The following is a 26,447-nucleotide window of genomic DNA, read 5'->3' as shown; positions in this document are numbered from 1 at the left end:
CTGGCCAATCCCGGCGCCACAGGGCGTGGTTATTGCTTATCCTATGTGGGGTTAGAAATCACGCCTCACAGAGGCTTTCCTACAGTGATGTCATCAGGTAGTTGTGCTGTAGTCACCTAAGATGTAGTCACCTAAGAGGTCACCTGGAAGTGATGTCACCCAGTCAGTTGTGTTTGTGTGTGTGTGTGTGTGTGTGTGTGTGTGTGTGTGTGTGTGTGTGTGTGTGTGTGTGTGTGTGTGTGTGTGTGTGTGTGTGGCCGAATCACTGCCAATCTTTCGGCGGAGACTAAAAACTCACCTTTTCAGGCTACACCTGGGCCCTTCTTGAACTAACATCTATAATAAAAATAAAAAAACCTACTAAAACCTACTAATGCTACATGTTACTTATTCCTTCTCAAACTACTTCCTACATGGTGCTAGTCTATCAAAGTATCTTAGCTGTCATTGATTGTGTTGCATTGCATAGTGGTTTTCTGTAGGCTACTGTTGACAAATTGTGATATTGTAAGTCGCTTTGGACAAAAGCGTCTGCTAAATGACGTAATGTAATGTAATGTAATGTAATGTAATGTAATGTAATGTAAATGTGTGTGTGTGTGTATGTTGAATGCATTTGCAATTGGACAACTGTGATGTCACTTGAGCAACTGTGATCTTTATCTTAGTCACAATTTGTGAGGGAAGTGATGTCAGTCGGGCAGTTGTGTGTGTGTGTTGAATGCATTTGCATTTACCAACTGTGATGTCACCCGAGAAAGTAAGAGTCTGTATACAGACACCACTTAACCAATTTTAACTAAGAAGAAGAAGACAATTGCTCGAATGACATCACTGATGACATCACAACTGCCTGATATAGTCACCTGTCACCTGTAGGTCAGCAGTTGACCTGGGCGAATCCATCTTGTGTGAGTGATGTCATTGGCGAGTGATGTCACTCAACTGGAAGACTACCAAATGGACAGGTAATGATTCAGTACTCATAAACTACTGAGTATGTGTTGCCAACCGTCCCGTATTAAGCCGGGACGTCCCGTATGTGGGTCAAAAGAGGCGAGGCATATTGTGACCTGTCTGTCTGCTTGCCTGTGTGTTTGTGTGCTGTATGAGATAATACGACGGACGCTAGGACCCTGGGGGTGCCGCAGCCGCTCATGACAGGGCAGGCACTAGTCTGGGCACCTTCCACCCCGCTTTTTGTCATGGGGGCGTAAACCCCGGACCCAGAATTAACACCGGATGGCAATGCGCCTAACAACGTCTTTGTTGCCGTTAGCTTGACGCGGTGATGTTACCTAAACTAGAGTCTGATCAAAACAAAGCTAGCGTTACATAAAACAAAACGTTTATGCAATATGGCATCTCCGCCACCACCGCCTGACACACCGGTCAAAACGGTGAAAGAGGATTCTGATACTTGGGTCAAATTGTCAAGTTAACGTGAAAGTTGACGAGCTAGAAACGCTGCCATCCGGTCTAGGGCGGGAACCAGTAGGGTGACAAAATCAATTGTGGGCGGGAAGAGCCTGGTGACGCGAGGTTAGGCAGGCACAGCCGCACAGAGCGTGTGTGTCCATGGTCGCACACCGCCCTCAGTTTTGACCAATCAGAGCTGACAAGAGTAGACAGGAGTAGAAGAAGCTGGAGCTCACACTCTGACACCCGAGTACCTAGATAATGTTCACAAATGAGGACCACTTTTATTATTAGGCTACTTTTGAAGCATAAATGTAATCCCCCCACCGTTCGCCGTTTCATACACTTTTTTAAACCACAGACCTTATTTCAGGCATTTAAGAAATCCCCATACAAAAATAATTTTGGAGACCGGAAAGCAGACCGTTGTTCGCAACTCTGCGTGATACGTCTTAATAGACGATCTACGGATGCTGTCACCTTGTCCTTCCTGGTCAGTCACAACAACAAACATGGCGGCCGCTGCACGGTTTCTTGTCCGAGGTCCTAACTGGAAGGTTTCCATCGCTAGTGTTAGCAGCGGGGCTCGTACTCACGCTCTGTTGAAGTTGTCCCCGAGCTGCAACTCCTATGCAAAAACACAACGAAGGCATGCAGCGCACTTCACCTTCCAGGCCGACCCCGACGTGACAAAATATGGTGAGTTTGCTCACCAACGCGGTGTCGACCCCCTAACGCTAGCCGGTAAAGCTAACGTGACTAGCACCACAAATTGAGCCATGTCAGGCCAACTCAACTGGGATAACGATAGGTGAATGGCCATTATCTCTGGAAGTGGGAACGAGGTCACGCGAAGAACTTGACAATACTGGACAGTCCATTCTGTTTTCTAACGTTATCCAAATAAGATAAGACTGCAGCATTTTAATGCCTTTTCCCCATGTCCCACATTTGAGATGATGCGCTAGTTTGTCAAAAGCCAAACAAACCACTGAGAGAGACACTATTTTTGAAGAAAAAGTATCTCTTGTTCCGGGTCCTTTTGAATGTGATATCTTCTGGTGTCTTTAGTCCTCTATGATGACAGACTGTCTTTTGGTTGTGGAGTGGGCTGTTTGTTCAGGACAAAATAAGACATGTGAGGATGTTCTCTTGGGCTTTGTGTGTGTGTGTGTGTGTGTGTGTGTGTGTGTGTGTGTGTGTGTGTGTGTGTGTGTGGGGGGGGGGGGGTTGTCGTCATTTTCCCACATTTTATAGACCAAACGATTAATCGATGAGTCTAAAATCGTCAGATCAATCAATAATGAAAATAATAACGTGTTCCACACAAACATACTCTTTGTCCCACACTTGGTTTGCTGGGGATCTGGTCATCCTACCTGTGAAGTGCACACTCAGCTGACCACAGAGGCTCGATAACGCTCACTGGTGTTTTCAGCCTAGCAGTGAGCGAATGGTTAGTCGGTGCTGTCAAGCCCTGATAGGTGTATGGAGTGACCGGTATGCCAAACTTAACACCTAGCATTAGCTAGTCAACATGACCCAAGACCATTATCTAACGTCATCATTAGTTTATAAGCCCAATGACGGTGGTATCATATGCGTACTTTACTATGAGATTGTTGAGGTAGTGAGCAATACAGTCATGAGTAAAGAGAGTAAACAAAAAATAACTAATATAATGCATCCCTGTGAGCCAGTGCTTAGAACAAGTATATCCAGATTATTTCCAATCCTGACTCTTTGAGGCCTCCAAATTAATAAGAAGATTTAATAATAATAATGATTGATACAGTTGATCTGAAAATAGGTGAATAAACTCTTTGCCTCATTTCAAAGAGGTGGGTGAACTGCGTTTACTGGCGTTTACCTTCCAAGGACTATGCCCCTGAATACAAGTAGCAAAAGGCTTCACAGCAGTTAATAATATAAAACAATCATGTAAAACAGTCAATATAAAACACACACAAACAATCAACTTTGACAATACTGACACACAACCAGCTTTTCATTGCTCCATGAGCATACATTTAATGCCGGCTGTTTTGGCCTTGGAAGTGTAAGCAATTTGGCAGTTTTGTGTCTTCTTGTGTATGTATGTACTTTGTGACTGTATGGCAATTGCTTAATAACCTCAATTCTGAGATGTCATGTCACATTCTTCAGAAATCTGAGAAGCGATGCACTCAGTCTGCCCTCTACCTTAAGCAAGACTAACCTGTTATGCGTGGTATCAATATTACTGCTAGAGACACTGCGGAGAGCATCATCATTCAGAAACCACGCCAAAAACGCGGGAAATCACAAACTCCCGTCCAATCCTGGTGTTCTCCTCTGTCGCGTGCATGGTCGGGCGTTGCACACAAAGATCATACATACGGAAGTTGAACACGCCAACTTACTTCCTTGACAGCTAGATCCACATTTTTCTTCTCGCCAATTCTCAATGGCTTCTTTGTTTTGCTCGGGAGTACAAAAAAACTTTGATTGGCGATTTTTTGCATTTGTTGTCTGCGCAGCCCACCACACAACAGCTTTTAGCTATGTTTAATTCAAGGAAAATGACGCTGGTGTATGGGAGTGAACGGAGCAATTTCCCCCGTGATGGGCGTCGCCTATTTCATGCATCTCAGAGAGAGACAGACTCATTGGTTTTATCATTTAATAAAATAAAACTAAATCAAGCGCTTACTGTGTGATTTTGCGGTAAAAGTGGCTCTCCTCTTGACTTTGACCGGCTAGTGTGGCTCTCATGGAGAAAGTAGTGAGGATCACTGCATTAGGGAAAAGTCAGTACCTACTACCCACACAAATCGAGTTTATAAATTGCAGATGTGATAGTTAAGAAATTTGGTTCAAACAGTAACTAAATCTAAGTCAGTCAGAATATTGTTGTCTCTTCGTCTATTTTAGCTCAGTTCAAGAGACCTCACCGCTGTCCGCTGCTGGTGTACACGGTACATTAATGCAAAGGGGCCTTCCTTACAGAATTCCATCACAGTCGTGTATCCGATGCTGAAGCAACACTGAAGCAACGCCTCGCGGAGGCAGTTTCATTTTGGTGTCCTTGTTAACAGGGAGATGGATCACACCGGCCACAGCGTGTCTCCTCGCCTCGCGATGCGTGCAGCAAGAGTTTCGGCGTCGGGTCTATTTTGGATGCGAGTGGCCGTGTGCAGCCAGGCATGAAGTCAAGACAAGTTGTGACCGGCGCGGGGCAAAACAGAGTGAGGCGTGGAGCAAAACGGAGCGCTTCTGGTGTGAATGGCAAGGCTCCTGCTCCATGTGTCCGTGATGCGCTGCTTCTGAGATGTTTCTGGTGTGAACCAAGCGTCAGACAGGGCTGGGGCCTCCGTATAAAAATTCACTCAAGAGTAAAGTCACATTTAAAACGAAATAAATAAATAAAATACGAGAAAACCACATTTAAATAAAATTTGTGCAGATGAGTGTCTCACTAGATTTCTTAACACATTGAGTGCCAGCCGTTTTTTCAATGCTGTAGGTAAGTTGTGCCAGGGGGGTTTTTCACGATTCTGGCTCATTTTACAAGAGCCGAGGATTCTTTTCTGTTAAGACTTCGTGAACACCAATCATCTAAAAATAACTAATAGAATGTGTGCTTTCTCTGTCTAAAAGAGTTAGTTTGTAGAGTTAGTAGTTATGTAGATATTAGCCGTTGAATACAGCATGGTTTCAGCGTCTGAGAAGGAAAGCTGAGAAAAATGCAGTTTTGTGAAATTCAATCAAACAGGCAGAACAGTCACTTTAACCATTTATTTTTGGCATCAGTGAGACATCAGACATCTGAACAATAGTTGTTTTCAATAATGGAGGAATAATACAAATAATAAAATAAATAAATGTCAAAATAAATACAAAACAAGAGCAGACCACAGGTCACTCAGCTTTTTTTTTTTTATATAGGTTTTTTTTTTTTATAGGTTTTTTCGGTTAGTGATCAAACCGGTTTGGGCTCGTACACCGAATCCAGAACTGCTCCAAAATGTAATGGGTACTTCCTTGGCCCATGTTACACCCATCCACAAAGTTACATGAAAATCGGCAGGTACTTTTTTATGTATTCCTGCTAGCTAGCAAACAATCAAACAAAGAGCAAAAACAATCCCTGGCAGGTTTTTTTTTTTTACGACCCATGCCTACTCAGCGCCAGCGCCGCTGAGCAAGGTTCTTGTCTGAGTGGTACTCCTCATAGCAGCTACCCCTGTGTAATGAGACCCTACATTTGACACACATGTAGCGTGTCTCTCTTCTAAGATCTTTCCTTGCACAAACGCTACACCTCCTCGTTGGGGCATCTTTTTTGGGTGTGGCTGGTATGAGGACCATTACATGGCCCGCTAGATTGACCTCCAGCCTGCATTGAGGGTCCAGGTATGGTCGCCGGGGCATGGTTGCAGGTTGGTCACTGCCCCCCGCCCCCACCTCCTCCCCGCCACCCCCCACCTCCTCCCCGCCAGCCCCCACCTCCTCCCCGCCAGCCCCCACCTCCTCCCCGCCACCCCCCACCTCCTCCCCGCCAGCCCCCACCTCCTCCCCGCCAGCCCCCACCTCCTCCCCGCCACCCCCCACCACAGGTCTGGTCCATGCACCGACAACACTCAGGATGAAATCCAGCAATGTTTCACACTTTCTCTGGCGTTTAGCTGGGTGTTTAGCTTTGTACAGAACAAAGGCGTTATAAAAAGAGATCTGAAACATGTACATGACAAATTTGAAGGGCCACCTGGATGTCTTCCTGGCAAACGGATAGTACGCGATGTTCTGGTCCAATCTGTCGACCCCATTCATGTACTTGTTGTAGTCTACAACACACTTGGGTTTTGTGTGTGGGACCCTCTCTCTGCTGCCTTTCTGCCTGACCTGCACCGTCTCCATCGTGTCGTCGTGCAGCGTGGAAACCATTTTCACGATTCTTTTATCTCGCCAGGCCAGAACCATGGTGCCACCATTGTGGCGCATGACCGTTTCCCCCAGCTTCACGGTGTGGTTGGTGACCATGGTAGCAGGTGGCTCGCCCCTGTTCTTCCTCAGAGTGCCACAGACATGTGTCTGACACTCCAGCAGCTGTGCACACATTCCAACAGAGTTGTAGTAGTTGTCCATGTATAAATGGTACCCCTGCCCTGCCAAGTCCCCGAGGAGGAACTCCACCATCTCGCCTAGGGTGGACCGCTCACCACAGTACGGCTTCATGTTGTAGCAGTAACCTGTCTGGGAGTCACAGAGGATGTAGGACTTTATCCCATACTTTATGGGTTTCTGTGGGTTGTACACTTTGAAGGCCAACCGCCCACGCCACAGGAGCATCCCCTCATCAATACTGATGTTTTGACTCGGTGTGAACATGGCTCTGAACTTTTCTAACAGGTCGTTCAAAACTGGCCGGACCTTGAACAACTTGTCGGCACCATCAACATCAAAATTGTTACTGAAATGGAGGAATCGTGTTAGCAGTTGAAAGCGGTTGCGAGACATGGTTTTGTTGAAGTGGGGGGTAGCAGTCAGTTCATTTGTGGACCAGTACATGGCCAGTTTAGGCTTCTGGACGATCCCAGTGAGGAAGTATAGTCCCAAGAAGCTCTTGAGTTCTGCCACTGTAGTGTCCTTCCACCTCCCAAGCCTTGAATGTGGCAGAGCCTCACTGACCTGACTGATGCACTGGTGTGCATACAAGTTAGTTTGGACTACAATGGCCTGGAGCAGCTCATCGTCCAGGAAGAGCTGGAAGAAGTCAACTGGTTCAGCAGCACCACCACTATGAGGACCCGGTTCTGCTGTGAAGGGGATGTGGGTTGGCTCCCAGTCAACGTCACTCCAGCCTGGACCTGCAGGCCGTTTTTTATATGTGTGGTACTGAATGCTGGCTGGAACCTGTGATGTGAAAATAAACCTGATTCTGAAGTGTGCTCTTACCCATTTTCCTGGCACCAGAGGCTGTAGCACCAGTACCGCTACAGCTGGCTGCTACAGGCTCATCTTCAGACTGTTCAGAGTCTGAAATAAAGTAAAATGAATTGACTGACTGCTGGCTTTTGTATAGTCATACTAGGGGTCGACCGATTATCGGTTTGGCCGATTATTATGGCCGATATTCAGCATTTGGCCGATTATCTGTATCGGCATTTTCATTGGCTGTTTGCCGATATAATAAATTAATTAAAAAATGCGCTATTGGCTCAGAATGCAGCTCTAACCAGCCTGTGTGTTTCTCTGTGTTGCTGCTCTGTGTTGCTGCTGTGCAAATGTCCTGCCCACAGCGCTATCTGATTGGTGAGTATTAGCCTATCAGAGGGCTTCTCAGATGAAATCCGAGCTGCCTTGTGCCTTCATTCAACAGCGTGCCGTGTGGGTCTGTGCAGCGCAGCGGACTGACTGACAGTCCGCAGTCCGCAGCAGGCTGCCAAGCTTGCAATAAAGTGAATAAACATCATAGTTATCTAGGCTGACATTGCATAAACACCGCAATCGTCTGATCTATCATTCTTATTAGTAGATGATTCGTATGAAGCGCTCCCTGGCTGCATGGCATGCAGTGCAAATTAAGCGTGGAGATATGGTAGGTTTGATAGAAGCGTGAGTTGAAATCCGCCGAATGCACTTTCTTGCAGTGATAAGTGACCATCTGTCCCGCTTTGTGCAGGACTGCGCCGCATTTTCAACACTTTTCACGCGTCCCGCAAATTGAGACGATGTCCCGCATTTGCGCGAGGCAGAGAGGTAGAGATAGATAAAGAGAGGGAGAGAGAGAGAGACGAGAGAGCACACGGCACACGGCTTGCACAAAGTGGCCTGCTCGTTAACGTCACTTAACCATCTGCAGCTGTGTGAGAGAGAGAGATGAGACTGGGATCACGGCTCTGCTCGTGACACTACTGTCTGCAGCCATGAGTAGGCATGCAAATATAGGCTACTTAACCATAAAATAGGATACCAACAGCATAAAGCTCTGCAATGCTGTTTTAGCAGAATTGAAGACAGCCTCAAATATTTCTCAACAGCATCCTGTCTTTGAGATGTCATTTGCAGATATTTAGTCTCTACACTGCTACAAAGGACATTTATAAATTCCATAAGCTGCTCTAATTAATGTTTTGTTCAAATGAATCTGTAATGTAGCCTAGGCTACTACAGTTACAGTATGGTTCTACTTCAGTATAAGATATAGTAGGCTACATTGTTCTACTAGAAAAGTCTGACTAACTTTATATGGTTGGAAACATGTTGTCTTTCATATCTGAACAGAAGCCATGAATCCCATCCCATATCAGCAACCTGTCCTGTTTTATTGGAGCCTACACACTGTAGTCAGATGTGTTGCTTTCTTACTGTATTTACCGGTTTGATTTGTGGCTGTGTGAACACAAACGAACCAAGGCACAAATGCAACAATTGTATAAATTAAGCCCCTGAATCCAACCAAAGCCAAACGACCTAGAGGTGTGAATACACCCTTGTCTCCACAGTTGATGTTCCCAAGTCTCCACTAGAGTGAGCATACACATGGAAATGGGAAGGAACAGGTTATAGGTTGTGACACACACACACACACACACACACACACAGATCAACACTTTAATGTGAATATTTTCAATTAATATTGCAGTTGGATAAACTGAGGAAAATGCATTTCCACAACGAGTTGTGTTATTTAAAATTTTGACACCAAGATTTTTATTTTTACTGCAAATGTATATCGGTTCCAAATATCGGCTATCGGTCATTTTGATTACCCGATAATCGATATCGTATCGGCCCTGAAAAACTGATATCGGTCGATCCCTAAGTCATAGTAATTACATTTCCACAAGTTACACAAGTCATCTCAAACATCGTCTTACCACTGCTCTCTGGAGCTTCGCTCCTCGACGGGGCCCACTCCTCCTCAGAATCCTCCGCGTCTGGAGAAGACTGGAGGTCACTCGACTCGGACTCAGCCGTGAGCCCTGCAGCCGCAGCCGCGACATGCAGAGGCTCACCCCGTTCATCATCCGAGACCTCGGAATCGGTCTCCGGCACAAGCTCGTTTCGGACGGAAAAGAAATCAAGCAGTGATCTCTGATCGGCCGATCGCTTGCGTGCAGCCGCCGAAGACCGCTTGCGTTTGGCCGGCATGGCACAAACACGCCACCCGCTCCCAACTAAACTGAAATAAAACAACTACTGCTATGACTAGATCAAACTGAACTGAAATAAGGCTAATCTACCGGCTACCAACTCGATCAAACTGAACTAGAATAAACTGAACTAGAATAAAGGCTAAATACTAAAATGAACTGACGCTAACGCTAAATGTGCTAAGCTAACTACAATGAACACTAACTGTAACTACCCGCTAACTAAGTATCTAAACTAAGTCTACTATAAAGACTATACTAAACACTACTACTGTACTAACAACTAACAAACTAAATCAACTACGCTAACCAACTCGCTCTAAATCTGACTCTAAATTGCTAAATTGCTGAAATTCTCTATCTATAAATCGCTATGTAATTCTGTCTCTGTCTTTCTCTCTCAAACTTACCTACTACCCACGCTGATCAAAGAGCCCGCCTTCCTTATATAGAAATCTTTGTTAGAGTACTTCCGGGGCAGCGGGAGAGGTCGCATCCACATTCACATATTGCCCAAGGGCGCCAGCTAGTGGAAACCACTGAAAAAGCTGTAAGACGAGATATCTCGTCTATGGCACTCAACGGTTGGATTATGTAAGACGAGATATCTCGTCCATGGCACTCAACGTGTTAAGAGCTCTGGTGAATATAAATGTTTTAGGGCCTGATTTAAAAGATTGCAATGTGGTGGAAAGTGAAATAGAATTATGATGGGTATAAAATGCAAGAGTAAAATCTCATCTAAAGGAAGATGAAAATAGATATATTACAATGCAGATGAGTCAATTAAAGGCAGAGGTGAACATAAAAGTCTTTAGCCTATTTTTAAAGGCAGCCAGAGTTGGAGCAGATCTAAGGTCTTCCGGAAGTTTATTCCAGCTATGTAGCATAATAAGTAACTGAATGCGGCTTCGGCATGTTTTGTACAATACATCTTAGATGTTGCACATTGGAAAGGCTCCCATTGAAGATGGTTAGGCTTTGTCTATTATGTAACTCTGACCACAGGCATTCTATACTATTTGTTATATGCAAATGCCCTATGCACATTCGCTGAGCAGCACTATGTTGGTGTAAAATCCTATAAAAAAATATTTTCTCATCCAAAACTGCTGCAGGCCCAACCCAGAAGATGAACTTGTTCCAGTCCGTTACCAGTGCCTTGGACAACACCCTGGCGAGTGATCCTACAGCAGGTAAGAGTAAAAAAAAGACTTCTACAAAGTTAACCCTGTTTCCTCATTAACATGCATTCATGCCTCCGCCCGCGATAACCAAACCAGAGGTATTATGGTTTCGGGTTGTCCGTCCGTCCGATGTTCGTTAACGTGATATTTGTGGAACAAATCACATCAAGGATTACATTTTGGTGGTCAAAGGTCAAAGTTCAAGGTCACTGTGACCTCACAAACGCCATTTCCAAGCTTGTTAACGCGATATCTGAGAAAGGCCTTCACGGAATTTCTTCCAATTTGGCTCAAACGTCGAATTGGACTCAAAGATGAACTGATTAGATTTTGGTGGTCAAAGGTCAAGGTCACTGTGACCTCACGAACGCCATTTACAAGCTCGTTAACGCGATATCTCAGAAACGCCTTGACAGAATTTCTTCAAATTTGGCTCAAATGTTAACTTGGACTCAAAGATGAACTGATTAGATTTTGGTGGTCAAAGGTCAAGGTCACTGTGACCTCACAAACGCCATTTCCAACCTTGTTAACGCGATATCTCAGGAACGCCTTGACAGAATTTCTTCCAATTTGGTTCAAACATCGACTTGGACTCAAGGATATACAGTAGATACCTGAGTGATCGCTGAAACAATCAGATAACACACCAGCTTTGATATATCTGTCTGGGTGAGTGACTAGAATCCATTCAAGTAAGGACTGACATGTTGGGGTAGTACGAGTGGGTTCCCCGATCAATTGAGTCAAGTTTCGATTCTCAAAATTATTTTTATTTTTCGCAGAGGACCTATCTAACCAGTTTCTGTTAAAATCACCTAATATAGCCATATCGTTCTTACCTCAATCAATTGTAGAAATTAAACCGTTAGATTACTCTACAGGGATGGCTGGAGGTCTGTACACATTTCTAATGGTCAAATATGTATTCTGATGAAAAATAATGTTGACAAAAAGGCATTCAAAGTGAATAGGATCAACTGTAATTAGTTCGGAAACTAAGTTAGATTAAACATATTTGGCCTCACCACCACCCCTAATAGATGCCAGGAAATGGTTTCAGCACAGGCTGGCTTTACACGGTGAAACTTTCACGCAACTTTAGTTGGTTGAAACTGAGGTGAAGCTAATGCCCCAAACGCACTGGGAGCGTCAGACGCTCATGTTTTGAAGTCCACCCATTGTTTTAAACGCCTGAACGCGCAAAGAGCGTTCTGACACGCGTCAAACTGCCTTGACGCCCGTACTCCCAACCTGTTTCCATTTTAGAGCATCAAATGATGACCAAAGCGCTCTGAGCTCCCCCTCCCTCTCTGCCAACTTTCATCCCCGTCTGTCTCGCTATGCTCCTCAAACAAATCTCACGGCAGTTTAAATGCATCAAGCATGTAAATACGCTACACTATAGCAAGACTGTCTGAACAAAGTGAGAATAATGTTCTAAACTCATCGGCTAGCGAAATATAGCCTATCCCTGGATGTCATCATGAGATTACATTGGTGAAAGTTTGGACAGAATGATTGCATTATTTTCTCCGGCAGCGCTGCCTTTTTTTCCCTCCTCCTCTGCACGGCAGACAGGTAGGATGATCCTACAGCCTCTGAATGACAGGGGCTCAAAACTACGGGATAACCATGGAATTTGCCTCCACAAAGATATCTTAATTGAAATATAAGTAGGGGCCAGAAACCAAGTAAACTCTGGATCAAATTAATTTGGGGCGGGAAGGGGGGGGGGGGGGGGTCGTTACCTGTAAAGCATACAAACTTGTGCCTGCCTACATACTGTATAAATAGCGACCTTTTCCCAAAATGCTGCTGGTTCTGTACTGTTAGTATTTGGTATCTGATGCTTGCAGTGCGCTATAGGGGCAGAAATTGACGCGCGTCAAGCTTCGCTCCCTGTGTCTTTGGGGCTTTAGCAGGGATTCCGCTACGATTTTTTCTGCCCGGCCAATGGAGCCGGCGACATTCCAGAATTCCGGCCTCATAGCATATTTACCGGCCCAGTCAAAATGTAGCCTATTGAAAAAAGATAGATGTAGCCTAATCATTTCTTAAAGCAGCTACGAGCAACTTTTTCGATTGTTATTAAACAGTATAATTACAATATTGATGCATCACATCTTACCTATAATAGTAGCTGAGACCAAAGCCGTGTGAATCGGAGATTGCTCCCTTAGATGATTATTAAGTAGGGATGCACGATAATTATCGGACCGATAAATTATCGGCCAATATGGCCATTTGCGTTATTATTTATTATTCCGATAATGGCCTTTTTCCGATAAATTATCCGATAATAATCCTGCTTTATTTTTTGCCTCGGAAGCGGAGCTTTTGTTGTCGCACATTCGTGACATCACAGCTGCGACGCAAACATGGCTGCTGCCAGTGTGTTGCTGTTTTTCAGTTTCAGAATTATCAAGCTACTGTAATTTGCAATCCATGTCCCACACAGGTTCCGAGAGGAGGGGAAACCAATAAGCTGGCATTACGTTAAACCAAAGCTGGCGATGATGCAGCGGATATGTTTGTTGTTATTGTTAGCGAGTTTTGTTAGCATTAGCTCGTCGTGCGGCCTACCCTGCAGACTCGTCCGCTTGGCAGACAAAATGCTTGTGACATTTACAGTCTGTGGCTTGTGATCAAACAGCCCCGCAAAAGCACTTAATACACAGAGCTGGCGTAAACTTATAGAAACTAATGGAAACCCCTTTACCCGAAATGAAACATCCAGGGATTGTGTATTTAACTCGCAACCACTCGCTAACGTTAAGCTAACCGCGCTAGTTAGCGTTAGCTGCTGGACCATAGTGCTGGACAGAGCCATCTAACAGCCAATAATGAAAACAAAGGCGCAGTCGCGCGCACATTAGGCTACATAAAAAGCATCAGTCAGTCAACATAGGGTTCTTTTCTTTAATCTGGTGGCAGCATTTTTCAGTAAAAAGTGAAACGACACAGATGGTTTATATAGTGCCTGCCCCATTCATTGGGCCCAGGCTACAACTCACTGAGAACTGGAACCCATGCAAAATTTTAACAGATCAGTATGACAAGTCTAAATTACTATGCCTTTTGTCATTGTGTTTTATCTGCAGACTAAGCAGCTTGGCTTTCCGTTATATAAAAGCCTTTATTTTTGTATTGACTATAATTGAGTGATACACTTTATTAAAACAATCATATTATATCAGAAGTTTTCTTCGTTTTGCATTCACAGTGATGTCAGTTAGATTTGGTTAGGTCAGAACTATGCTCACTACATCCATACATCTACCCTAACCCTTTTTTAACCCCAGGTGTGCATAAAATACAGGTTAAAAACTAAAAATATATATATATATTTTTTTTTTATATAATAATTATCGGTTATATCGTATCGGTTATCGGCCAAGAAGAATATATTTATCGTTATCGTATCGGCTCTAAAAATCCATATCGTGCATCCCTATTATTAAGTCTGTGTCTGTCTAAACTCGCGTCACCAGGGGGCTCTCTCTCTCTCTCTGCTTACCGCCGGACCGGATAAACGCGGAAGTGAAACCCGGAAGTGAAACGCAGCTGCCTGCCTTTACCCGTTCGCGCTGCCTAGCAACATAGCATAAACAATGTGAACGCCACGCATACTCTCGCGAACATCTCTCGTTATATTCTAACAGGTTTTTTGGAAGTTATTTTGTGGTTATGGCCGAAGTGGCTGCTGCAAACCGTTTCATTTCACTTCCTGATCTTCCCTGGCCACAGACAGAATAACACTGGCCGATTCAAGATTCAAGATTCAATACTTTATTGCCATGTCAACAGAGTTGATTGGAATTTGTTTCAGTGCAGCTCTAAAGAACAAACGTAAAAACAAACATAACAAATCACAGATTCAAACACAAAAGAGAATAAAAAAGTGGAAAAAAACACTACATAAAATATGAGAGAGGCTGAAATAGATAAATAAAGTGCACAGTTTTACAAGCAGCATTTGTTTACAAAAGCAGTATCGAGCTGCCTATAAAGTGCAATTCAAGTTCAAGTTCAATTCAAGCCTACGGATTTAAGGTGCGATTTAAGGTGCGAATGCAAAGAGGGTCAGAGTTCAGGAGGCGAACCGCCTCAGGATAAGTGCTGTTCCTGAGACGGGAGGTCCTGCACCTCAGAGACTGAAGCCTCCTACCTGAGGGCATGAGTTTAAAGAGAGAGCTAGCAGGGTGGGAGGGGTCGGCGATCACCTTCTGCATCTTGCGTTTGGTGCGTGTGGCATAGATGGAGGAAACGGATGGAAGGTCGTGGCCGATGATTTTGGACGCTATGCGTACCACCCTTTCCAACCGTTTCCTCTCAAGGGCGGTAGTGTTGCCGTACCACACTGTGACTGAGAAGGTGAGTACGCTCTCCACAGTGGCTCTGTAAAAGTGAGCCATCGCCTCCCCAGACACACCAAACTTCCTGAGCTGCCTCAGAAAGTGAAGCCGCTGGTGGGCTTTGCTCACAATGTTACAAGTGTTGACTTCCCATTTCAGGGAGCGGCATATGGTGGTGCCCAGAAATTTCAGACTGTCGACCCTGTCGACGGGCTGGTCGCAAATGACCAGAGAGGGGGGCACTGAGCCGCTTTTGCGGAAATCAATAATCATTTCCTTGGTCTTATCTAAGTTTAAGACAAGATTGTTTAAAGTGCACCAGTTGACTAGGGCTGCCACTTCGGCCCTGTAGGCAGATTCATCACCGTTTTTAATATACCCGACCACCGTAGTGTCGTCCGCGTACTTAAAAAACGAAACAAATTGAGAGTGGGAAATAAAATCGTTGGTATAAAGTGCAAAGAGAAGGGCTGAAAGAACGCAACCCTGGGGGGCCCCGGTGTTGAGAGTCATAGTTCGAGAGAGCCTGTTGCCTATTTTAACTACTTGCTTCCTGTTAGACAGGAAGTCCAGAATCCAAAGGCATAGAGAGTGATTGATCCCTAGAGCCATAAGTTTATCAAATAGTTTGGAGGGCACGGGCTTCAAGCGAGACTACTCTGCGTTGGTCTCGTCTACTATTAGAGGTAAGATGTGATGCATTGATATTAAATTTATACTGTTTAATAACAATCGAAAAAGTTGCTCGTAGCTGCTTTAAATACATAACATATTATTGCATAATTTTTAGCAAACGAAATCTTAATTTTAAATCATTTTTTGATTTCAAAATAATTATCTAACTATTCACTGCGGTCTACGCTTGCGAGTGCAAAGGGAGCGAGCTGCACACCGCTCCTTATTTAATTAATTAATTTGGTTCGGGTTTGCAGACCCATTAAGATTAAACGATAAAACACAAAAAACAAAAGCTATTATCCAATCGTCCAAACTGAGTTTGTCATATATTCCCGTTTACCGTAAATTCCGGACTATAAGGCGCACCGGTCTATAAGCCGCACCTTCAAAGTTGACTATTTTTTTCTTATATAAGCCGCACCGGACTATAAGCCGCGGGTGTTTTAATGGTATTTTTTGTTTTTTTTACAGTGCACACAGTGTCCGCGGTGTGGTGAAAAGAGGGCAAGAGAGGAAATTAAAACAGAAGTGGATTTATAGTTAGAAAGAGTGCTAAAGAAGAGAGAATTCCGTTTTTTATTTTTTTATTTTAGTTACTCACAGTACTATTGACCAGTCCAACTCAAAAGATATTCGGCAGTTTCACTTTGAGCTCTTGTTCCGCCGCTGTCCATCAATGGTTATGACGAGTCTCGCTGGGTACAGTACGCCAAAGCGATATCCATTGACTCGATGATGCTGTTGTATGTTGCGCGTTTCTGTTGCACCAACGCGGAGAGGTCCTGCCGGACGAAAAAGCGCGTACCCTCCCAGGTGAGGGGCTTCTTCCCCGCAGCCTGGAGGATGAGTTGACGGTCGGGCCAGCGGAGTAGGCAGATGAAGATGGCCCTCGGTGGCAGGCCGGGGTCTGGACGTGGCCGAGGCGCCCGGTGTGCCCTGTCCACCTCTGGTGGTTTCTCGCCTTCCTTCAGGTCCAGGATGTAACACAGGATTTTGCCACGAAAGCGTCCATGTCACCAATCTCAGCTCCCTCTTTTACATTGATCAGGCGAATGTTATTTCTTTTACTCCTGCTGATTAAGTCATCAACCTGCGTGTGCAGGGTTTCGATTTTGCATTTTATCCATTTTCGGACTCACTGTGTTGTTTTTGTCCTCCAGTGCGCTGATGCGCTTTTCCGCATTATAAACTCTGTTCACGGTTGCCTTAGTTTCTTTAGTGAGTGAGTGGATGGACTTCTGCACGTTTTCAAACTTGTTTTCAAGCTGCTCAAAACCTCTGAGCGATGTCGGACTTAATCGATAGTGTTTCACGGAGTAAAAGTTTAGCCCAAGCCGTGTATCTCCAGCCTCCAGCAGGTGAGTCATTTCCTCATTCATGGCGTGATTGCTTCGTCTTTTTCTTTCTGCTTACCTGTGTTGTGTTATGTTATGTTATGTTATGTTGTTAAAAGAGGGCAAGAGAGGAAATTAAAACAGAAGTGGATTTATAGTTAGAAAGAGTGCTAAAAAAGAGAGATTTTTTTTTTTTTTTTGGAAAAAAGCCATAGATAAGCTGCACCGTTATATAAGCCGCAGGGGCCAAAAAAGGCCAAAAAACGGGAAAAAAGCCGCGGCTTATAGTCCGGAATTTACGGTAATTAAGCCTAAAGAAAGACACTGGCGGGCCTACATTAAATGTCTATTTGCATCCAATAATGTGAAATTAAATAACTTGAAAGATAATCTAAATTAAGAAGTTGCCTACCTGCAACAAGCCAGAGATGAGACGTGCAGTCAGTCAAACTTTATAGCCTATATTTTCTGAAGCGGGTCGATGACGAGGGACTGCAGCTGGTTGAGACGCGGGCATCCAACTCTCTTTCAGAACGGACGTATAGCCTACTTCACAACATGAGAATATTTGCTTTACTTTAAACTGAAGGGCAAAGGTAAGAATATTAGCCTTGTGTTACCTGTAGCCAGAACAAAATCCCTTGTTGCGTGTGAGCTTTGAGATGATGCGCGATAAAGTCGTTCAGACAAATAAATGAAAGCTGCCCATTAAATACTCCTCCTTAAATGGCAAATCAACTGAGGTTCTATAGGTTAGGCATAGTTATGCTGAAATGATGTTGACAATTAATGGCTAAATTAACGAACATAATAATAAGCTTTACAACCTGCAGAGGACTTTTCTGTCGCTGCGAGAATTCTCACAATACGGCCGCAGCAGTTTCTTCATGATCAGCGCTCCGCTATGTGCAAAGCAAACTTGCGCTTCTTATCAACCCAACTTTTCCTCGCTGTGGCGGCTTCTCATGGCTGGTTGGATCTTGTTCTGGACCATCGTTACATAAAAAGAACTGGCTGAGGGATGTCTGCGTTGACATTTCGGTCTGTTGTGTGAAGCCAAAGCGCTGTCGGCTGCAGGATGCACAGCTGCAGTGTGCGGCTTTTGTATGGCAGTTAAAGAGCATCTGCTGTATTGTTTCCCTTTTTCAACCAACACTCAACATAACAGCGGGGCGAAAATATATAATATATTTAAGTCTATATTTAAGTTGTAGCTTATGGCAACATCACTGGTCACACAATATTGGGCTATTTTATATAATGAATTTATTTATTTGGCATATTTATTTGGCATTTCCAACCAGCTGCTTGAGCCGGCGACCTTTTAATTTATTTGCTGGCCCACGTCAACAAATACCGGCTAAAAGCCGGCAATTACCGGCTAACGCCTAGTTCCTCATTGCGCGGCTCGCGAGACGGTGGCGGCTCTCGAAGCTTTAGTTGGCGGCTTTTTATTTTTTTTTATTTTTTTTTATTTTATTTTTTCCCCCCCCTGCTCTCCCCAAAATTTCAATAAACCTTTATGGCATATTATTACAATACAACAATACTGGTGTTGACAGTAATAGAAGGTGCCAAATCATTCAAAACAATAAGCATTTTGCTTTTAGGAGTATTGTGCCAACGTGCAGCGCTGTTCCAAAACGTGTCAACGTGTGTCGTTGCCTGGGAAACGCACATCCCATAATACAACTGTTCACATCGCATCCCATAATAGTATGATGATACTTGGGATGCCATTGCGAACATAGATGTGAACAGGTTAGCTAAAACTTTAGCGTCGCCAGCGATGGCCCCCACCGTTGCGGTCGGGGTACGTTTCGAAATCCCTCCAGGCCTGAAAGATTTTCTAGGGGAAACTGGTATATATACGTGTGTGTGTGTGTGTGTGTGTGGAAAACAATAAAACACAAAAAAATGGTAGGCAGATGTGCTTGGTTGGGGTGGCTTTTGGTGTTTTGCGGTAAAAGTGGCTCTCCTATTGACTTTGTCCTGCCAGTGCGGCTCTCATCGAAGAAATAGTGAGGATCACTGGGCTAACGGAATCCCTGGGCTTTAGTTGCAAATGATTTGCATGGTCTAAAGCCCTCTGCAACACACTTGAAACTTGTCTGAAACTCAGCTGCAACAGTTGCAAAACTCTCAGCTTTATGAAACTAGTTTCATGCAACAGCCAAAACGCTGATAAGTAGGCTATTAATGCACTGATGGCTCTCTTCCTAATCTCTGGGACAGGCATAATGAAAGAAAGTAGCCAGCCAGTGGCAGAAGAAAACCTGATGCAACACGTCTGAATTTATATTATGTCCAGCTAGAAAACAATACAAATAAGATAAAGATGCAAGTTACAATAAATGAATGACACTCCCAACTTGATACAGTAATCTACTGTAGCAAGAGAGAGAAAAGAAAAAACAATATGATAGATGAAACATTACCAATCTAGCTAGCTGTTTTAGTGAAACACGTGTTACATGAGACCTTGATTATTTTTGAATTGCTAAATGTCAAGTTGCATGAAAATTATGTTTCATGCAATTTCCAACCTGCAAGTAGTTGCCTGAAAGTTTCACAGTGTAAAGCCAGCCTTAAGCCCAAAACGCACAGGGAGCAAAACTTGACGCACTGCAATCGTCAGATACCAAATACCAACAGTACAGAACCAGCAGTATTTTGGGAAGAGTTCGCTATTTCTATGTAGGCAGGGCAGGCACGCGTAGTTTTGAGCCCCTGTCATTCAGACGCTGTTGGATCATCCTACCTGTCTGCCATGGAGAGGGGCGAGGGGGAGGAAAAAAAGCAGGCTGCGGGAGAAATCTAATCTCATCATGACATCTAGGAAAAGGCTATATTTTGCTAGCCGATGCATTTAGAACATTATTCTCACTTTGTCTTGCTATAGTGTAGCGTATGTACATGCTTGCTGTATTTAAACTGCCGTGAGATTTGTTTGAGGAGCATAGCGAGACAGATGGGGATCAAAGTGGGCAGAGAGGGAGGAGGGAGCTCAGAGCGCTTTGGTTGTGCTGGAACCTCATTTGACGCTCCAAAATTGAAACATGTTCGGAGTACAGGCGTCAAGGCACTTTGACACTCGTCAGAACGCTTTTGGTGCGCTTTCGGCCATGACGCTCCCTGTGCGTTTGGGGCTTTAGAGTACTAACTGACCATGTTAGTTTTTCAATTATTGTAATCTGTTAATAGTGACATTTTATAATTAGAATGTCATACTCATTACTCACGGTTTCATGTATACGCAGAGAAAATGTTTGGTCATGGAAATTCATTTTAAAGTCATGGAAAAGTCATGGAAATTCATTGGTCAAAATGTGTATGAACCCTGTTTAATGTAGAAGAATATGGAAGCAGCAGTGCAAATGCAATTGAGTCTATCCTAAGTAGACATGCACTGACATCATTGCATGTCTGTGGTATTTTTGATCTGCAGTCATCTTTGGGGAGGACGTGGCCTTTGGAGGAGTATTCCGATGCACAGTGGGTCTGAGAGATAAATATGGTAAGAAGCTTGATCTCCCTTCAGTCTCTCCTTCCAAATATCGCCATTACAGAAGCTGTCAGTAACTTGTGGCTAAATTTGCTTCACATGATTTTACCACTAGAGAGCAGCAGAACACTTTAAACAGCCTCCACCTCTTCTCTTGCAACCTTATATTAGTGTTGACTGTTCACCTAGAGGTCCAAAAGGATCTGTTTGCATACCGTATTTGTCGTTTTGCCTTTGATATATGTACTTTTATTCTGTTTGTTTTTTTACATTTTGTTTAGAATTGAGTCTTGTTTCATCTGACAATCTGCTTATTATCGCCTCCAAATTCATCAGAACTGACTGACTCGGTGCAATCCATTTGTGCGCTATGGCTTTTTGCCGTATTATTTGTTTAGTTATTTTCATGGAAAGGCATCACAAATCACCCCTGGTTGGCTTTACCTTTATGTTTTCATTGACGTCAGAAGTGTTGACCTTTGGAGAGGGATCATTATTTTCCATCTCATCCATTTGGCGAGCACAAAGCTGATTCATGCCTCTCACTCCTGAAAGGGATGGTACCCACCTCTGCTACCTCCAGTCATTACTCAACACGGGGTACCCACCTCTGCTACCTCCCGTCATTACTCAACACGGGGTACCCACCTCTGCTACCTCCCGTCATTACTCAACACGGGGTACCCACCTCTGCTACCTCCCGTCATTACTCAACACGGGGTACCCACCTCTGCTACCTCCCGTCATTACTCAACACGGGGTACCCACCTCTGCTACCTCCCGTCATTACTCAACACGGGGTACCCACCTCTGCTACCTCCCGTCATTACTCAACACGGGGTACCCACCTCTGCTACCTCCAGTCATTACTCAACATGGGGTACCCACCTCTGCTACCTCCCGTCATTACTCAACACGGGGTACCCACCTCTGCTACCTCCAGTCATTACTCAACACGGGGTACCCACCTCTGCTACCTCCAGTCATTACTCAACATGGGGTACCCACCTCTGCTACCTCCAGTCATTACTCAACATGGGGTACCCACCTCTGCTACCTCCAGTCATTACTCAACACGGGGTACCCACCTCTGCTACCTCCAGTCATTACTCAACACGGGGTACCCACCTCTGCTACCTCCAGTCATTACTCAACACGGGGTACCCACCTCTGCTACCTCCAGTCATTACTCAACACGGGGTACCCACCTCTGCTACCTCCAGTCATTACTCAACACGGGGTACCCACCTCTGCTACCTCCCGTCATTACTCAACACGGGGTACCCACCTCTGCTACCTCCAGTCATTACTCAACACGGGGTACCCACCTCTGCTACCTCCAGTCATTACTCAACACGGGGTACCCACCTCTGCTACCTCCAATCATTACTCAACACGGGGTACCCACCTCTGCTACCTCCAGTCATTACTCAACACGGGGTACCCACCTCTGCTACCTCCAGTCATTACTCAACACGGGGTACCCACCTCTGCTACCTCCAGTCATTACTCAACACGGGGTACCCACCTCTGCTACCTCCCGTCATTACTCAACACGGGGTACCCACCTCTGCTACCTCCAGTCATTACTCAACACGGGGTACCCACCTCTGCTACCTCCAGTCATTACTCAACACGGGGTACCCACCTCTGCTACCTCCAGTCATTACTCAACACGGGGTACCCACCTCTGCTACCTCCCGTCATTACTCAACACGGGGTACCCACCTCTGCTACCTCCAGTCATTACTCAACACGGGGTACCCACCTCTGCTACCTCCAGTCATTACTCAACACGGGGTACCCACCTCTGCTACCTCCAGTCATTACTCAACACGGGGTACCCACCTCTGCTACCTCCAGTCATTACTCAACACGGGGTACCCACCTCTGCTACCTCCAGTCATTACTCAACACGGGGTACCCACCTCTGCTACCTCCAGTCATTACTCAACACGGGGTACCCACCTCTGCTACCTCCCGTCATTACTCAACACGGGGTACCCACCTCTGCTACCTCCAGTCATTACTCAACACGGGGTACCCACCTCTGCTACCTCCAGTCATTACTCAACACGGGGTACCCACCTCTGCTACCTCCAGTCATTACTCAACACGGGGTACCCACCTCTGCTACCTCCAGTCATTACTCAACACGGGGTACCCACCTCTGCTACCTCCCGTCATTACTCAACACGGGGTACCCACCTCTGCTACCTCCAGTCATTACTCAACACGGGGTACCCACCTCTGCTACCTCCAGTCATTACTCAACACAGGGTACCCACCTCTGCTACCTCCTGTCATTACTCAACACGGGGTACCCACCTCTGCTACCTCCAGTCATTACTCAACACAGGGTACCCACCTCTGCTACCTCCAGTCATTACTCAACACAGGGTACCCACCTCTACTACCTCCAGTCATTACTCAACACGGGGTACCCACCTCTGCTACCTCCCGTCATTACTCAACACGGGGTACCCACCTCTGCTACCTCCCGTCATTACTCAACACGGGGCATAATGCAGGTGGACTGACGCGTTCATCTCAGTGATACAGCTCTTCCACCGCTGGGTAGTGGCTACTGCTGAGATCTTTTTTTTAATAGCAGCTCCAGCTGGTAGGCTGCTATTAAATACTATAATATTATAGTATAGTATATTTCTAACTGTTTCCATTGTACATGCATTTCATCCATTCAGTCCTGGTTAAAACAAACATGTTTTTTTTCTACCTCAATATTTACGTTAATCACCAGGTAAACAAAAACCATGTGCTTTTAGGTAGCACACGCAGCAGACTCCGTGTTTCCAGATTCTTTCCAATAGACCTGCATTTCCTTAGCCGGTTTTGTGGGCATTTTGGTGGTTTTTGTGCTGGAAACATCGCTGTATCTGGCAACCCGACCCAACGAAGAAATAACTTTATCCCTTTCTGACCGTTTCACTCTTGGTGGTTCAAGGTTCAATCAATGCAACTAACCTTTAACTTCCAGAACAATTGTTTACATCGTTTGGTGTGCATGCAGCTCTGATGTTATAAGCAGGATAAGAGTAAAGACTAGCAAAACCAAACGGCTAATGCTAGCAAGCGAGGAGTTGCTTATTATCATCCTGCTCGACTGTCTGCTGCAAGGATTACTATTGCTTCTCCCACAAGGTATTTTATCCTGGCATACATTACAGATGATGTGTTGTGTCAATCGTAACATAAACATAAATGTTGTGCATTCTCGACTGTGGCGATGCTGCTGTGTAGCGCTGTGATGAACACACTGCAGCCAAACAGAGGAACAAAACATGTAGCCTACTCACATTTTGAAAGTAGGACTCAGTTCAGCATCGTCCATGTTTAAACTTTCTTCCAGGTTTATAAACTCGTGACAAAAGCTCCTCATCTGTCCTGATGGTCGATTTTCATCCAACTGCTCAGTCCCATGTGCAGATATTATTATGAGAGCTGTGTATCTGTCGCTGCTACTTCATAACTTGAACACATGTAAATTATGTTACTTACACTGTGTTGAAATTAGGAAAGAAGCCGTGTAAGAAATAAAAAAAATATTTTCGCATCAAATGTTGTCCCCACTGTCTCGGGGGGCATTTACACAATTTTGGGGGCACTTAAAGTGTAACTTACCCCCAAAACACTTTTTTCAGCTTTTAAAGGGATAGTTCGGTTTGTTTGAAGTGGGGTCCTATCAGCTAGTAAGATACACTAACTTAATTAGGTACAGTGGTCTTGAAGCGGGGCGCAGCGTCGAACGAGATCCGGCACCCAGAGCAGCAGCCTCACCAGCTGTTTCTCTGTAAATCCTGGGGGTCAACAACTAAAACGTAATTTAGCACCTAAAACAACGGCCACCTAAACAAATAGATATCTGTGTACATGCACGCTCTATTTTGACAATTTTCAGCGCTTTACTTTTCCGCAAAACAGCAGTTTCATTCGGCACTGCCTTTTCTCCCAACCGTACAACTACCGTATTCCTCCGCTATAAGCCTGCACAGAGCCGCAGCACTGGATTACTCCGCAGTTATTTGGGGGTATTTTATTTCTCTCGGTTTGTTAGTGAAGACACAACAAATAGAATACACAAACGAAAATATGAGTGATTTTGATAGCGAGGATGATATGCCATTGACCTTGGTGACAAGAGGATACAATTATGAACCAGAGAGAGTAATATACAGAAGAGGAAATTTTGCAGAGAGAGAACAGGCAGACAGAGAGATGCGCCTCCTGTCTAAATGCCTGGGTGCCCTGGCTGCAGACCTTTTTCACCATTCCCAGGATAAATTGTGGAAAACGTCCCAGACCAGAGAGGCCAGGTGACTTGTTGTCTCTAAAGTAAGTCAGTGTTTTATCTCTCTTCTAAGCCTTCCTGTTTTTGTAAACCGCAGCTCTGTGCTCTGTGCTGGCTTTTAGCGGAGGAATACGGTAGTTGTACGGTTGGGAGAAAAAGCAGTGCCGAATGAAACTGCTGTTTGGCGGAAAAGTAAAGCGCTGAAAATTGTCAAAATAGAGCGTACACGGATGTAAAAAAAAAATTGAGTGTACACGGATATCGATTTGTTTAGGTGGCCGTTGTTTTAGGTGTTTTAGGTGGCTAAATTACGTTTTAGTTGTTGACCCCCATACTTACAGAGAAAAGGCTGATTTGGGTGCTGCTCTGAGTGCGCGGTCTCGTTCCACAATGCGCCCAGCCTGCAGACCACTGTATCTAATTAAGTTAGTGTATCGAACTAACTGATAGGACCCCACTTCAAACAAACCGAACTCTCCCTTTAATCAATATATATGACTTTGGGGGTGGTGTGTGAAGAATTCTGGTCAAAATTTCCACATTTGAGACCAAACTGTTACCATTGTACCATTTGTATCATTTTCAGCAGCATAAGTTCCCTCTATGGGTTGAACACTGCTTTTTTTTGTGCCCTCAAATGAATGGGATATTTGGTACACGGTAGGGATGTTCATTTTGAAGAATTTCCATAATCGAAAACCGGGGAAAATTAACGATCAATTATCGATTATCGATCATATTAACACATTGACTGCCAGCCGTTTTTTTCTTGCTGTAGGTAGCTTCTGCCAAGCCGTTTTTTGAGGATTGTGGCTCATTTTACAAGAGCCGAGGATTATTTTCTGCTTGGAGTTTGTGAACATACAATATCTCAAAAGTACTAATAGAATGTGTACTTTCTCTGTCTAAAAGAGTTAGTTTGTAGAGTTAGTAGTTATGTAAGCATTAGCAGTTGAATACAGCATGGTTTTAGCGTCAGAAAAAATATTCAGAGATAAACGGCTTTTTGTGAAATTCGATAGAAATGTCACTTTAACCATTCATTTTTGGCATCAGTAAGACCTAAACAATAGTTTTGAACAGTAATTTCCTCCATAACAGCAGTAAACTTCCCTCTGCTCAACTCCTCCCTCCTGTGGGCGTTCTTTTTGGCTGCAGCGCCATGTCACAAGCACTTTCCTACCTTTGCAAATGCACTTTCTCATACTCTCGACCTCTCAAATAAATTTCTGAATAGAAATTAAATTACTCTAAATTATAGCGAAAAAGAAACAAAAAAGAATGGGTTGAAAATCCCATTCTAAAAGCCTTTTAGAATGGGATTTGTTTCCAATTTGGTGTCGGACTAGGGGGCAGTCCCCGCTTGTCACCAGTTTGCTTTGCTGCTGCTGTGCGGGTGTGAGCCTGTCTGTGCGGCCACTCTTTGAGGAAGTCTGGTTAGACTCGCTCGCTTCTTGGAGTTTTGGTTGAGGGCTTTGATGAAGCTTTTGCGATTCTGGTCATATTTATGCTGCGTGTT

The 26,447-nt window shown here is 44.6% G+C and overlaps 1 protein-coding gene across 2 annotated transcripts in view; it reads left to right on the top strand.

The window, feature by feature from the left end:
* Positions 1 to 1,929: 1,929 nt before the first annotated feature.
* Positions 1,930 to 26,447, top strand: part of bckdhb (branched chain keto acid dehydrogenase E1 subunit beta) — a 216,970-nt gene continuing 192,452 nt past the window's right edge. For both annotated transcript variants that reach the window (XM_083633578.1, XM_083633579.1), the window contains exons 1-3: positions 1,930 to 2,118; positions 10,676 to 10,753; positions 20,563 to 20,631. In XM_083633578.1, coding sequence (XP_083489704.1) covers positions 1,932 to 2,118; positions 10,676 to 10,753; positions 20,563 to 20,631 — 334 coding nt within the window. In that variant the 5' untranslated portion in view covers positions 1,930 to 1,931. The remainder of the gene's footprint in view (positions 2,119 to 10,675; positions 10,754 to 20,562; positions 20,632 to 26,447) is intronic.

This window comes from Poromitra crassiceps (assembly GCF_964638095.1).
Source record: "Poromitra crassiceps genome assembly, chromosome: 1".
Classification (NCBI taxonomy): domain Eukaryota; kingdom Metazoa; phylum Chordata; class Actinopteri; order Beryciformes; family Melamphaidae; genus Poromitra; species Poromitra crassiceps.
This window is presented reverse-complemented; position numbering and strand designations above follow the sequence as displayed.